Source organism: Vulpes vulpes, chromosome 10 (assembly GCF_048418805.1).
Source record: "Vulpes vulpes isolate BD-2025 chromosome 10, VulVul3, whole genome shotgun sequence".
NCBI lineage: Eukaryota > Metazoa > Chordata > Mammalia > Carnivora > Canidae > Vulpes > Vulpes vulpes.
Window position 1 is genome coordinate 35131089 of NC_132789.1, and position 14146 is coordinate 35145234.

At 53.9% G+C, this 14146-nt stretch overlaps 1 protein-coding gene across 2 annotated transcripts in view; it reads right to left on the reverse strand.

Annotated features, from left to right (window-relative positions):
• PRKG1 (protein kinase cGMP-dependent 1) overlaps positions 1–14146 on the reverse strand; it is a 1174671-nt gene that overhangs the window by 1081320 nt on the left and 79205 nt on the right. The window contains exon 1 of one of the 2 annotated variants that reach the window (XM_026014784.2): positions 9650–10202. The exons of the other annotated variant lie outside the window; for it this stretch is intronic. Coding sequence (XP_025870569.1) covers positions 9650–9960 — 311 coding nt within the window. The 5' untranslated portion in view covers positions 9961–10202. Of the gene's footprint in view, positions 1–9649; positions 10203–14146 lie in introns of those variants that run through there. 2 annotated transcript variants of the gene reach the window in all.

Sequence of the window (14146 nt, forward strand, 5' to 3'; positions counted from 1 at the left end):
TCCTTTTCCTAAAAGGAAGCTGCAATATCCTAAAGCTTTTCATATCTGTAATGAGAAGCACTGTCCATACAAACATCAGACTCATGTATTACATTTTAATAAAGTTGAGTATTAAATCGCTGGAAACTTGGAGCAATTCTTTTATTCCTCACTACACCAGACGCTTTGGAGGGAATAAAGGGGGGGATTTTTCCCCTTATGAGTCAGAACTGAAAAAGTTCTCTTAAATACAATGCATCTAACTCCCAATAAAGAGGGATGCGCCGAAGGGATCTTTCATCTGAGCTTCTGCAGGCCTGTTCTTCGAAGCCCTCTATGCTCAGTTCCTCGATAAAGGGGCAAGCAACCAGCTGCGAGGAAGACCACGGTGCCCAGGGAGCTCCAGGCTTGCCAGAGCCGGGGCTGGATGCTGTGGGGGTCACCGCACTGGCTCCCTCCTCGCCCCTCCTCCCCTCCCACTGACATAATGAGTTGCCACCGCAGGCCGCGCAAAATGGTACCTGTCACATTCAGATGTTTAATATTCCTCTGTAAAGGATGTGGTGACAGCCTGTCAGACCTGCACAAGTCTAGCAGAGGGCCGTCGTTGCCGGCTCACCGTAATAGCAAATGTGCTCCTCCGTCACCAGTGATTTAGGCCAAGTGTGTCTCATGAAGATGGAAGGGTGGAGTCGTGCTAGTGTGTACGGCGTGACTCCCAGCCACCTGCAGGCACACGACAATGGCCAAGCCACCCTCCCAAGGGTCAGTGGCAACAACCCCAGGGGGGGACAAAATTCAGAATCCCATTTTTCTTCCTTGTCTCGACAACCTTTTTTCCTTTCCTCTCCGTCCAGACTTAGAAGCATAGTCAAAGCCATAATTTATTGACAGAGTCAGACCATTAAGATGATATACAGTATCATCTGTACAGTACACAGGTGATATTCAGAAAAGAGATGGATCCCCCCCCTCCACGTGATCTCATTATTCCTTGGCCCCAATCTGGTGCAAGCTTGAGATCACCATAATGCCGTGGTTTCAGAAAATAGCAAAATTATTTTGCTTAACTCAGGTGTATCTGTCATCGCTGACATTGAATACAATTAACCAAATTAAACTGGACTGGCCGATACTATAATTAGTCCACATTCAAAGAAAGGCAGGGCTATTCCTAAAGAGCCAGTATTCTCTAGAAGGTGACACATAAAAGTGAACAGCAGAAGGCCAATGGCATTAAGAGACCAACTCTGGGCACATATCAATAATTTAAGCTATTTACTTGTGCTTTTGCAAGGTCTGCGTCACCACCCCCTGCACAGAAGCAAATGAAACCATATTGGTCTTAAAGCAATTTTGGTGAAGTTTAATTAGCATTGATGACCTTTAGAGAAGCAAAGGTTGTTTATTATTAACTTAATTTTTGACGCTGGTGCAATTCATAGATATTGACCCTGAATGGTCATTTTTATTTTCCATCCTAAAGCCCCATCTTTCTTCTATTCTCGGAGTACAGGAACTCTAACACAGGCATCTTCCCTGTGGCGCACCAGGAACTCTTGTGCCCACCCTTCTGCTTCAATCTCTGCCAAGCCCAGTAAGGGAACACGTGCCTTTTTTCCCCATTTTCCTTTTTTTTTTTTTCCTATTTCCTTTTTCTTCCCTTTATCATTGCTAATTCCCTCTTATACCTTCCCATTTACGCCTAACAACCAAACGCATGAAGCTGGATTCATAATGAAAGTGCTGACTTTCCTTATGATTAACTTCCCGGCATAATTAATGCCCCCATTCCTCTGGGCAGCCCTACTCCATCCATTCTGTGTTTGCATCCCATCCGTCAGCGGAACACATTGTCATATTTTAGAAGGGGGCGCGGGGGGGGTGGACAAGACACCTTCTCGCTAACTCCCATTCTAAGATTATTTTCACCAAAAAAGTGTTTGCAATTATATTAGCTATTTTCGTCACTTATGCTAAGTGCTCTATTGGCTGATCCTCCCCTGGGAAGATGACTCGATGGCACATGTAAGCAGGCACCTGTCAGACACAATCAGGAACATCTTGAGGGATTTCAACAACAATGTAAGGAAGGCAAAGAAGGCCACAGAGCTGGCAACAGGGCACAGTGGGGCCGTGACCAGGGTCGCGCAGGGACTCCCATCGCCCCCAGGAGCACTCCCTGAGGGACACAGCATGAGTGTCAGATCTCTTGACCATCAGCAGTGCCCACCAGCTCTGTTCCCTCAAACCGAACCATCTGGAAAGGGGACTGAGAGCTCGCTCTGCTTTCTCTGAAGCCTCTTTGGAAAGTACTCCTCAGCCTGAGCACAGGCTGTTTGCCTTAAAAGGATAAAATATCTGTAGGAAAAAAAAAAAAAAAAAACTGTAGCTGGCTGCAGAGACATCACATACCAGAAGGAGAGGCGCTACAAGCCCAGGGCTGCTCTGCCAAGGGGGCTCATCATGGTCTCACCTCCTTCGACTCAGCACTTCAGAGACGTACTGGGGACCCAAGGAAGCAGTCTGACTGGTAACGAGGCGGCCACCCCCCCCCCATGAGTGGAAAATACACTTGGAAGGATGGTGACCCTAACCTGTGTGTCCTGTTCGCACGGCGGCCAGGACTCGTGGTCGGCAGGAAAGAGGACACATGCTCACCTTTCCAAAGGAGCAGCTGCCACTTTAGTGTGCCCGGGTCCTAATAGGTGACCCCAGGGAGCACCCTCGGACTGACAGGTGCAGACGCTACGGGCCCGGGAGGGCAGCTGCCTGGCTTCGCGGGACAGAAGGCATCCGGGTTGGTCAAAATAGGACCAAGGAGAGTGCTTTGCCCAGGAATCGGGACTCCAAGTAACCCGTAATAAGTGAGCTTGAGTGGACGGTGGGTTAGTCCAGGTTCTCAACCCCAGCTGCGTCTCAGAATCATCTCAGGAGCTAAAGTGATAGATCTATTCCCCACGCCCACCCCAGAGCAACAACACCCGAACCTCTGCAGGTGGCCCCCCCAGGAAAGATCGTTTTTAAAGCTTCTCAGGTGATCCTAACAGGCAGCCAAGGGTGAGGACCAACCGGTTGGGCAAGTACTGACCACCTGCGTGGGCGGATAAACCACACGGCACTAAATAGCGCACCCCTATAATCTGGCCAAAAAAGAAAAAAAATACAATTCTCCTGCTTTTGTAAGCCCCTCGTACTTAAAGGTTCCCACCAAGAGAAACAGGTCCAGTCTTTAAGTGGGCAGCTTCTCCTGGTCCTGCTCGCTGGAGCTCCCTGGGTAAGTCTCCGGGAGAGCTCACGCCCCTGGGGCACTGTTATGTTAATTGGCCTGGGGTAAGACCTAGGGCGCTGGAGTTTTTCCGAGGTCCCCCAATGATTCCAACGTGCACCTTGGGAACCACTGTCCTCTTATTTTTCCCCTTCTGCCCAAGCACTTGTGCCTCCTGTTTGGTTACCGGCGGCCAGAGGCTCCCCGAGAAGAGCCTGGATGCCATTCGGGGGTTTGGGCACAACTGCCCTCGCGGCCTTTTGGGAAATCAGCTCCAGACCTGGATCCCGGCCCAGCCTTTGACAAAGCGTGTGACCTGGGACAAGTCACATCTTAGCTTCGTCTGAGCTCCAGCGTCCCATTCCTCAGGGCTCTGGAAGGGGGCTGATTCGGAGGCTCCCCTCGAGGGCCAGGGCCGTTGGAGCCACGACGGGGGAGACGAGCCACAGAAAGCCCAGGGCGCAGTCCGTGCTGCATAAGCAGCAGCCGTCATGACAGACGGACGGCCCCCTCCTGATTTGTCTTGGGTTTTTTTCCAGAAGCCGTGATACACTTGCGGCCCTCCTCATCCTCTTGCACACAGGCCCAAGGCCGCCTCCTTGCTGTCACATCGACGGACGTTTCCAAGGGACCACGCGAGGCATTCAAAAGGGGCGCCAGTCTACAGGGAACATCCTGGTGGTTTTCCGCCAAAATCCCGGGGTTGCTCAGGCTCCCAGGCCAGGCCCATCTCGGGGGGCCTCGGGCCCGGCACCTGCCCCCCGTGCTGTCCTTCCTGCACACAGAGCTGTCCCACTTGCCCAGTCTGCCCCAGTCACTGCCTCTGGCCATGCCCGCAACACCCGTCACGTCCTCCCGCGTCTCTGCAACCGTGGGACGGCTTGAACGATGCTCATCCTGGGTCGCCCTGGAGGGTCCCCCCGAACACCCCTCTGTGTGCCCCACCCCCCCACACACACCTCTCTTCTTCCCACTGGACTCTGCTGCCTCGTTCCTATCAATAACCAGGATGCTAAGCTGCATTCAGACCCCAGACCCTTTCGGGGGCAGGCGGTCAGGGCCCCCCCTCGGGAGGCCTGTGTCGTGCGCGGCCAGGTTCGGAGCCCTTGCTTCTCCTGACCTGCAGGCTCACGCACCCAGACCACACCCAGGGAGTTCACACAGGCGGGTCCCAGCTACCTCCCCGGACGGTGACGGCATCTCGGAGCACGGGCCGAGCGGCCTCAGGGACCAGTGTGAGGAGGCGCAGAGGGCTGGCAGGGAAGGGGTGGCAGGCGGCGCCAGCTCCAGCGCGCACATTAGGATTCGAAATGCCACCGATGTGATTGCATAATAAGCTGGTGAGCATGCTGGCGAGCGCTGCTCTCCCCACGTGCTCCTTTATCACACCGCCTTGCACTCTCGGAGCCGGGAAGGTTCGAGACGGAGGCTGTGAGCGCCAGCAGCGGGCCGGGCGCCCTGACTGGGCAGCGGCCCCTATGGCAGGGATGACAGAAAGAGCAGCAGCCTGGTGTGCACATCCGGTTGCTAGGAAACCACGGAGACCCTCCACGGCTAAGCAGACAGCGACAGCGAGAAGCCGCATCCCGGCCTCCTAGCCTGCAGGCTGCGAGCGCAGCGGCGGGGTGCGCCCCGCTCCCGGGGAACAGGAAGCAGCAGGTGCCTGCAAGCTGGCCCTTCGGACTCGCAGCCGGTCTGGAGCCCGAGCCGCTCTCCCCAGGGCTTGTCAGGGTTTCCATCATAAGCCCCGTGGGACGGGCACACAACTCGACTGCGTTGCAAAACCCTGACCGGGTGCTAGCAGCCTGGTCTCGGGCATTTCGCAAGCGCTTCCAGGATTTCAGGGCGCAGACCATTGTGTCCAATTAATGCCCCGACTTCAGTGGGAAAGGCGGTGAGAAGAGCGCTAAGCTGGACTTGAACCTGCCCACGAGATCGAGAGACTCCCAGTGTCCCCTCCTCGGCTCCACCCCGCTCGCCCAGGTACCCAAGGGACCCGCAGCGCTGGCCTGGGGCATGCAACGCGGCCATCCGCCAGGAGAATCCGGGGGGGGGGAGGTCCAGTCCTTTCCTTTCCCAGGGGGACCCTACGTCGTAGCGAGTTGTGGGCATCCGCGGCTCGGTGAAACGGAAGGCCGTCACCCGGCGGGGACACCGAGGACAGGGCCGGGGGGCAGGAGGCACAGCGCTGGGGGCCGTCCCGGGACCCGGAGCCTCCCCGACAGGGACCGCTCGGCACTAGGCGGCAGGGACAGGGCCTGGGAGCATCGGGAAAACATGCCGAGGCGCCCTGTCGCCGACTCTGGAAGACAGAACCCAAGGCCCGCAACCTCTGGGGCCTAAACTGGCCCCTCCCCAAGCCCAGCAGGGCGTTCCAGGCGGTTGCTGTTGCCGACCTGAGCGCCCCCAGGCCCCGAGGTCCTGGTCCCTTCCCACCACGCCCGCCAGCCCCCTGCCACCTGCCCAGCTCACGCGGCCCTTCCGATGCCCGCTCCAAACACCTCACCTCCACCAGACATCCCAATACCAGGAAGCCAAAGGGGCCCGATTCCACTTTGCCAACTGCCTTAGGCGTGTCCTCCGCAGTCTAACTCCCTCTGCACTTTCTGGAATACTTACTGGTGCAGCGTGCACTCCTTGAGGCAGGGCCCCCATCTCTCTCACCTCTAAGGCCTCGGGACAGCTGCACATGGCACACATCCCGGCCAAGAACCGTAGGGCACATGTGGAGTTTAATTGCTCCCTCCGAATAAATCTACGTTTTATAATATTCTCCATCCATGATACTGCCAACATTCTAGAATCCTCTCAGCTTTCCCACAAAGTTTAACAGACAGCCTGTAGGAAGCTACTGTCTGTCTACAGAAGGACTGGTGTCCAGGCTTAAAAGATCATAGAAGAGCCTGTTAAAATGAAATGCCTCCCCCAAAATAAGGAAATCCATTTCTTTTTGTCCTCAGCATTTCCAAAGTTTTTCACAACCACAGAGTGAAACGTTACAAAACATGTCATCATTCCCTGAAATTCAGCTACCTCTGGGGTGAAAAGCACCAGCTGCACAAAAATTCAGAGACACGAGCAACTTTTTATAGGAACTTAAGGCCACACAGCCCAAGGGAAATGGCCTGCAACACTGGGACAGCAAAATGGAAAGGATCTGAGAATATTTACAACAGGTAAAGGGTTTAGATCCAAATGCCAGAGACTGGACATTCTGACCTGTTAACAGAGTTTTCAGGAAGGAAAAAGTATCACGAAATAAAATGACTCTGAAGTCCGTAAGAACCATCCCATATACATAACCGACAGACTATCTGATCTCATAAAATGGATATATTTTTTTCATTTTTAAGGGGTTATGTGCTCAATTCATTTCAAAATATACAGGCAAATAGTTTTCCATCCTAGAGTAGTTATTTGGTAGTAACGGAATACAGCATCGACTCCTACATCAGTTCTTTGCTTCACATTCCTAACAGAGGGCTTAAGGGCCATTTCTATACAGACGTGAAAGAGACAAACAAGAACAGCCCCCCCCCCTTGGCCCCCAACAGGCGCGCGCACGCACACACACACACACACATACACACACACACACACACACACACACAGACTCTCAGCAGGAGCTCCCTGGCTCTGACACAGCATTCCCTCCAATTCCCAGCTTACAGGGAAAATGCCAAACCAACAATGTTAAAATGATTTAGGTTAATAATTTACATCTCACACTAGTTTTTAAATGATCAGAAATCACAACACACACACAAAAAGAAGTTTTTCAGAATTATCATCCTCCGAGGGCAACGTCAGTAAGCAAAACGTAAACATATCTGCATGCGTCAGACAACTGAACAGAACATTAGCTGGGCAGTTACCTACAACCAATGAAAAGAGAAGAGAAAATTCACAGGAACGTGAACTTGGATTCCATTTTTAGGCTATTTAGATGGTTTCCTTTCAGCTCGAACTCACAATGATCTGTGTGTGAGCCTAAGAAGGAGGGCTATATATAAGTTGCACTAAAAGTGAAATATAAAGACGTAAACACTTGTTGCCAGTCAGTCCGTATAATCAGCTTATTCATAGTGAAATAAATGGAAATCTGGAGCAAGTCTTGTTCGGTTTGGCCCGTTTTCCTAATTCTTTGCGGAGCTATCTTGCACCATCATCAAATGACATAAGGTATAAGCATTTTGCATACAATGTAACTTCTCTTTCAAGAAAGGTACACGCTACCACTTAAGCCAGTTTTATTCTAGTTTTCTTTATGTAAGTGTGAAAAAAGAACAGATGTTTTTCCAAAATTATTTAAGCTTGGAAGATAGTCTATCCTTTTCTTCACTATAATCCTTCAGAATCACCAAAACCACCATGGTGATACCTCAAACAGCTGATTTCTTTAAAGCACAAGCTATTGAATAAATATCAGAAGGCACAGCATTGTTCCATGATAAAATGTTTATTGTAACAGAATGGTGTGGATTATTTGCCATGCTAATTTCATTTCCCACCATTTTCCACCGTGGGCTTGCAGGAAAAAAAACAAAACAAAACAAAAAAACCTAGCAGTCCTACGTGTGAAGCACCGAGAGACTTCTACAACTTCACCACGTTTCTAGAGCTCATTCCCCACTGCCTAGAATCCTTCAGATCTCCTCTGATGCAATGTGTAACTGGAGTTATCGGCTGGCTTGATCATGCTTCATTATAAAACCTATTAAAACGGTCTTTTTATAAAAGTGCAGTTTTCTCCGGGTTACCCCAAAGTCCTGCAGGTACCAAAAATGAGATCTTAGGCAATGCTTAAAAAGGCAGAGAAGCTGGAGTTATTTTTTTCATTATGCAAAACTTGGCCCAGGAGAGACGGCCATGTACCTCGTTAGCTAAAACAGGCAAGCGTGTCGGGACTGCAAATTAATTTACTGGAGAAAGTTGGGAGGAGATGCGAATCCTTCAGGTTTCTGAGGCAGATCCGCGTCTACCCGGCAGGGCCACTTGCTGAGGTCAGAATCCCCGAAACATTTATCCTCCCTGTTTCTGCCCCGCACTCTGGGGAAGACACCAACTCCTTCTTAACCTAAACCTGCGTGAGGAACAGCAAAAGCTCTACGGGAACCTACGGAGAGAAGCGTAACTCTTTAAGTTCTCAAAAGTCTAATTCGCACGTGCTCGCTAGCCACCCCCCAAATCCGGCAACCAGAAATGGAGGTGATCACGTACTGATCCTTCCTCCTTATATTAATTTCTTGTGTTTACGAAGGGTTCCAAGGGAGCTGGTGTTATTATGTAACACGTGTCATCCAGCCAGGGTGATGCTATTAGGAAGAGAGTAGCAAAATCTTTCATTTTATCATTTATCTCCTTATCTATTTGTTAGAAATACCCTTCCTTAGGGCGCTGTCCCTCCCCCTGTATCAATCCTATGTTTCTGCCACTTTACTCTCCATAAGGTCTCTGCATTGAGAGGCATCTAACTAACAAGTTGGGGTTGGATTTTCCTACCCGAGTCCCGAAGCCCACCGGCGTGGAGCACAGTTCCCTAAACGCAGGGACGACAGCAGAGTGGTTGCATCAGAAGCCCGGAGTGAGGCAGACGATGTGTTCACGCTGTCCCTAAAGGTAAGTGTACTTCTCCTGCCCACCCTGAAACCCGCAACCTTCCAGGTAGCAGCCCCAAACACCTCACACTCAGGGGCAACATCATGCAAATGCCTTAAGGAAAGCAAGCCCCATTCTCCCTCGGATGGTATGAAAACAGTATTTAAAAAAAAAAAAAAAAGAATCAACAGACTGGGCTCCATTTGCGGGCTGTAAATGCCATCCAATTCAGAAATAAAATAAAATAAAAAATCACCCCTCGATATGCGTATTTGCTTATTTCTGACACTTGGAGGATGCCAGCACCCCGGGGTTTGGAGGGGGGGGTCCCGGCGTGAAAAGGGAGAAATCCGGGAGAGCCACAGAGGCACGGAAAGTAGGGGTGGCATCAGACGCATTGCATTTCCAGTCTGATGAGCCTGCATTTGGGATTTTCCGGCCGGGCGGGCTGGCCAGGGCACGGGGGAGCCGGGCTTTCTGGTCCCCGTCTCACACTCGCTGGCTCGCACGCTCACACTCACGCTCACACTCACACCGGCGCGCGCGCGCGGCCGGACACACACCTGGGCGCGTGCGGGCCGGGCTCGGCCGCGCGGGCGCCTACGACCGTGCGGGGCTGAGAAAAGAAAAGAAGAAAAAACGAAAGCAGCCCGCACCCGACAAAGACCGCGAGGCAGCGCAGGGGCGGCGAGCGCGGCTGCGGGAGGCGCGGCGCGCGGGGGGCGCCCCCAGGGCGCAGCAGCTCGGGAGGCGCCGGGCCCCGCGCCCCGGCCCCGCGCCCCCCGCGCCCTGCCCCCTGCTTACTGTGGGCTCTTGGGGTAGAAGGGCAGGGTCACGTGGCTGAGGTCCTGCAGGTCGAAGGCGGTGGGCTCGGCGGAGATCGCCTGGCGCTTGGTGCGCGGCTCGCCGTGCAGGGCGCCGGCGCTCTGCTTCTGCGCCTGCTGGGTGGCCGGCCGGATCACCGAGCGGTACTTGTCCAGCTCGTTCTGCAGCTTCTGGATCAGTTCGTCCTTCTGGTCCAACTCCAGCTCCAGCTCGTCGATGAGGGCATCGCGCTGCCTCAGCTCCTCGATCTTCTCCTGGAGCGCGTACTGCAGATCCCGCAGGGTGCCCATGCTCCGCCGCCGCCGCCGCGCGCCGGGGCCGCCTCCCCTCTCCGGGCAACTTTCCCCAAAGTCGCCGCCGCCTCCCGCCTCCCGCCTCCCGAGTGCCGACGCTTCCCACTCGAGCCCGGAGCCAGCCCCGGCTTCTGAGCATGCCCAGTCCGCCGCTCCGGCGCCGACTTTCCGTGCGGAGCCCACTTGTCGCGGCCGCGGGAGGCACGGGGCGCGGGGAGCGCGAGCCGGCGGGTCGGGGCCGGGCTGGGCGGGGGCGGGGGGGCGGGGATCGCGAGAGGCACCGGGGGGCACGGGGAGGGGCGAGGGCGCAGGGGGGCGGGAAGCGCGGGGGGGCGGGTCGGGTCCGGGACCCGGCGGGGGGGGGGGCACCGGGGGGGCGGGGGGCACGGGGAGGGGTGAGGGCGCAGGGGGGCGGGGAGCGCGGGGGAGAGGGTCGGGGCCGGGACCCGGCGGGGGGGGCACCGGGGAGCGGGGGTCACGGGGAGGGGCGAGGGCGCAGGGGGGCGGGAAGCGCGGGGGAAAGGGTCGGGGCCGGGACTCGGCGGGGGGGGCACCGGGGGCTGGGGGGCGACGTGGGGGCGAGGGCGCGGGTGGGCGCAGGGGGGCGGGGGGCACGGAGGGGGGGCACGGAGTGGCACAGGGAGGGGCGAGGGCGCGGGGGTCGGGGAGCCTGGGGGGGCGTGGGTCGCAGCCGGGACCGGGCTTGGGGGCACCGGGGAGGGGGTGCACAGAGGGGCACGGGGAGGTTGGGTCGGACCCGGGACCGAGGGGGGGCGCGGGGGGGGCACGGGGGAGCGCGGAGGCCGCGGGGGTCACGGAGGGGGCGGGGAGCGCGAGCCGGCGGGTCGGGGCCGGGCCGGAGCCGGGGGGCGCGGGGGCGCGGGGGGCGCGCGGGGGGCGCCTGGTGAGCGGCGCGGGCGGGCGCGCCACTTCGGGGTGGGGAGGTGCGGGGGGCGCGCGGGAGGGCCGCCCCCTCCCCTCCCGCCTCCCCCTTCCCGGGCCTGGAGGCCGCGGGGTACGGGCCGGGCCGGGCCTGGGAGCTGCGGGGCCGCGCGGGCCGGTCGCTCAGGCCGCCCTCCGCGGGGAGCGCCGCGCACAGGTGGCCGCGCCGGAGAAGAAACTTGCCTCCCGCCGGAGCCCGGGAGCGGGAGGGGGTCCCCGACGCGCAGGTGCCTCGGGGGCGGGGCTCCGGCTCGGCCAGCCGCCCCCTGCGCCCCCTGCGCCCCCTGCGCCCCCTGCGCCCGGGAGGTCCCTCCAGGTCCCGGCCGAGCAGGCCGCCGGCCGCCCCTCCTCCCACCTGGGCCCCGCGCCGCCGGCTGCGCACCCGGGGTCCCCGGGGGGCGGGAAAATCACTGCCGAGCTCTCCCCCCCCAAAAAAAAGTCCATCCTGAAATTGAACTGTATCTTTAGAAATATTCCTTTTGTGACAACCAAGCTGTGAGAACCGGCTCCTTACACTTGAATGGCAAGACGCAAACTGTGAAGAGGAGGGATCAGGACGAGGGGGGGGCGCAGACGGGCTGCACACAGCTGCGGTGCCACCCAGCGCCCCCCACCCGCCTGGTGCCGGCCCTGCCCGCTCAGGATTCCCCCAAACTGTGGCAATTCGGTAGCGTCTCTCAGCGGAAGCGGACTCCTCCCAGCATCTGACCACGAGCCTCGAATCTGCAAACATGCACTTAGTGCTCACCTGCATTCCTAATATTTAGCTGGATCTCCACCAACTCCTCCAACTTCATGGCCCCGTTATCAGCAGCCCCCTAACGACTATTCTTGGGCGCTCGCTGTTAGAAACCAGTGCTCTCTGGCCATTCCTTAACACTAACAGGCGACAGAAAATAGGTGGAAATCGAATGGCAATCCAGAACTATACTTAAGCCAAGAATGGATAGCTCCATCCCCCCCACCCCAAAAAAAAGATTCGCTTTTACTTTCAAATACACAACTTTTCTACCTGAGCCAAGAGAAAAAAGAAAAAGACAAAGGAAACCAACTAGCCAATGGCACATTAACCAACCTTTAGATTCAGAGTGTCTCTGTGATTAGAAGTAGGCATGACAAAGGACGTATAATCCTATACCTTTGTCCCCTCGGGTCATGGTCTCAGGCTCTTGGCACAGAGGATTTGAGACCATTTTTCTGCCTTCCAACAGGCACATTTTCAGAAATGCACTTAATGCAGAGCGTAATACATAAAGTAGATGATCCCCGAAGCCGTTTCATTTGTAATGAACAGAACAGGAATGACTTACAAATACTGACAGCACTGAAACACTTCTGAATTGTTGTCTTGATTAAAACTAAATCAAGCAGAAGTGCTGTGGCTTCGTATAGCAGACTCTCTTCTAAAAGAGAGCTTCTGTGACAATTTCCTTGTCCCAGGCAAAAGGCCAAATTCTTATTTAACCTATGGGGATGCTTTAACTCCATGCGAAAAGGTTTGACACTAAAGATCGACCTAGGGGTCCCTGAGGCCAAGACTTTATGCCTACAAATATATCAGAAGCAATGAACCGGGGGATCTTTAGACGACTGCTAAGCACGGCTATGTTTTAAGGTACATTTGAGGCTTAAATGGAGTTATTAATGTCTTAGGGCAGCACAAACTACAGAAGATCCTTCATTTGTAGAAAGCCTATCTACATGCACAAAGGAAAATAAAAAATAGCATTTCAACCAAAAAACATTCAGGCATTTTGAATAAAAGTGAAGTGTTTCTTCACTTCACACCGAGTCACGGAAATCTTTCACTCTTTGCGATGTCATACCTACCTGCGACTAAGGCTATATCCATGCTACAGTTCATTCTCGTGATACAAAATGTATCCCATGAGGAATCCTATCCCAAGAGTCCCAAATCTGCTCTAATATATGCCAAGACAGTAAATGGCCAAAACTTGGGACTCTTGCAATGGACTCACCCTTTTAAAAGGTATTCAAGGTATAAATATATTCATATTTGAAATAAATATATTCATATTTGGCTATATTAGCCTATGCTAGGAAAAGAATCATTTCCCCCTCACTTTATATGTGCAAAATCCAGAATTCCCGACCTTTCCATTCTTGTGGTCAAATATTTTAAGTAAGTCTCTCAACGATGCTTTTGACTGGTTGTTTAGATCTTAAGGGGCCTGGTTTTCCATCTCGACCTTTTGAGTGATCCCAGTCTTTTTTAAAACATCTTTTGTATCGTTCTTGATAAATGCTGGAAATAGAGGTTATGCGAAAAATCGAGATCAAATCTACCACAGGTCTCGTGGTAAACTAAAGTGGCTAAACCATGAGATCAGAGTTCAGGCACAAGGCTACTTTCTCTAGAATTCCAGAGCCAAGTCACAGCTGGCTCTTTAGCAAGTCCCAGCCCCTTAGTCCCAGCCCCTAAGAGAAGCAGGCCCACCTGTGGCAGATCGCTGCTCTTCAACTTTGCACCCACCCCTCACCACTGAAAATACCTCTTCTCATGCCTTCCTTATTCAACCTCACAACCATTTAGTGGGCATTCGATAACACAGCCTCATCCAAATACTGGCTCTTAAACAATAAAATCTGTAGAATTTATCACCCTTTATGAAAACCTTAATTAGCCTCAGAAGGACACGCCTCCAAGTGTCCATTCCATTGATGCTACATTTCCTGGAAAAGCCCTGAGGATGAAATTTTCTCCTGCCATTTCATGTACATACCTTCTTGAGTAGATAAAAAAATAAAATTAAATTAAATTTAAAAAGCAAAACAGAGCTGACATTTTTAGGTGATAGAAGCCACCCCTTAGAGAAAACTGCTACAGGTAACAAGGACTCCCTACGAAATAGGGAAGTTACCAATCTAAGTTGCCCATCGTAACCAAGGCCGGAGTAAAAATAACTAACTTCCTTGAACTCTTAATCTATGACAGGCACTATTTATGTAACCCCACGGGGAGAGGTGGGGGGGGTCTTTATTATTATTCCCACTTACGTTTGAAAAAAAGTGGAGGCCATGCATCACCCGCCTAATGAATGGCCTAGCCTGGATTCAAATCCAGCCCACAGGATACAGAGCTCAATCTCTGACTCCCTGCCCCTCATAATCTTCTGCAAGACTTCCAATTGTTGCCAAAGTCTGGATTCTCCATCCAGAGAGAGAACAACACCCTCAACAGTTCCTAGCCTGATTTGGGGGGTAGGGAAGGTAGAAAGAG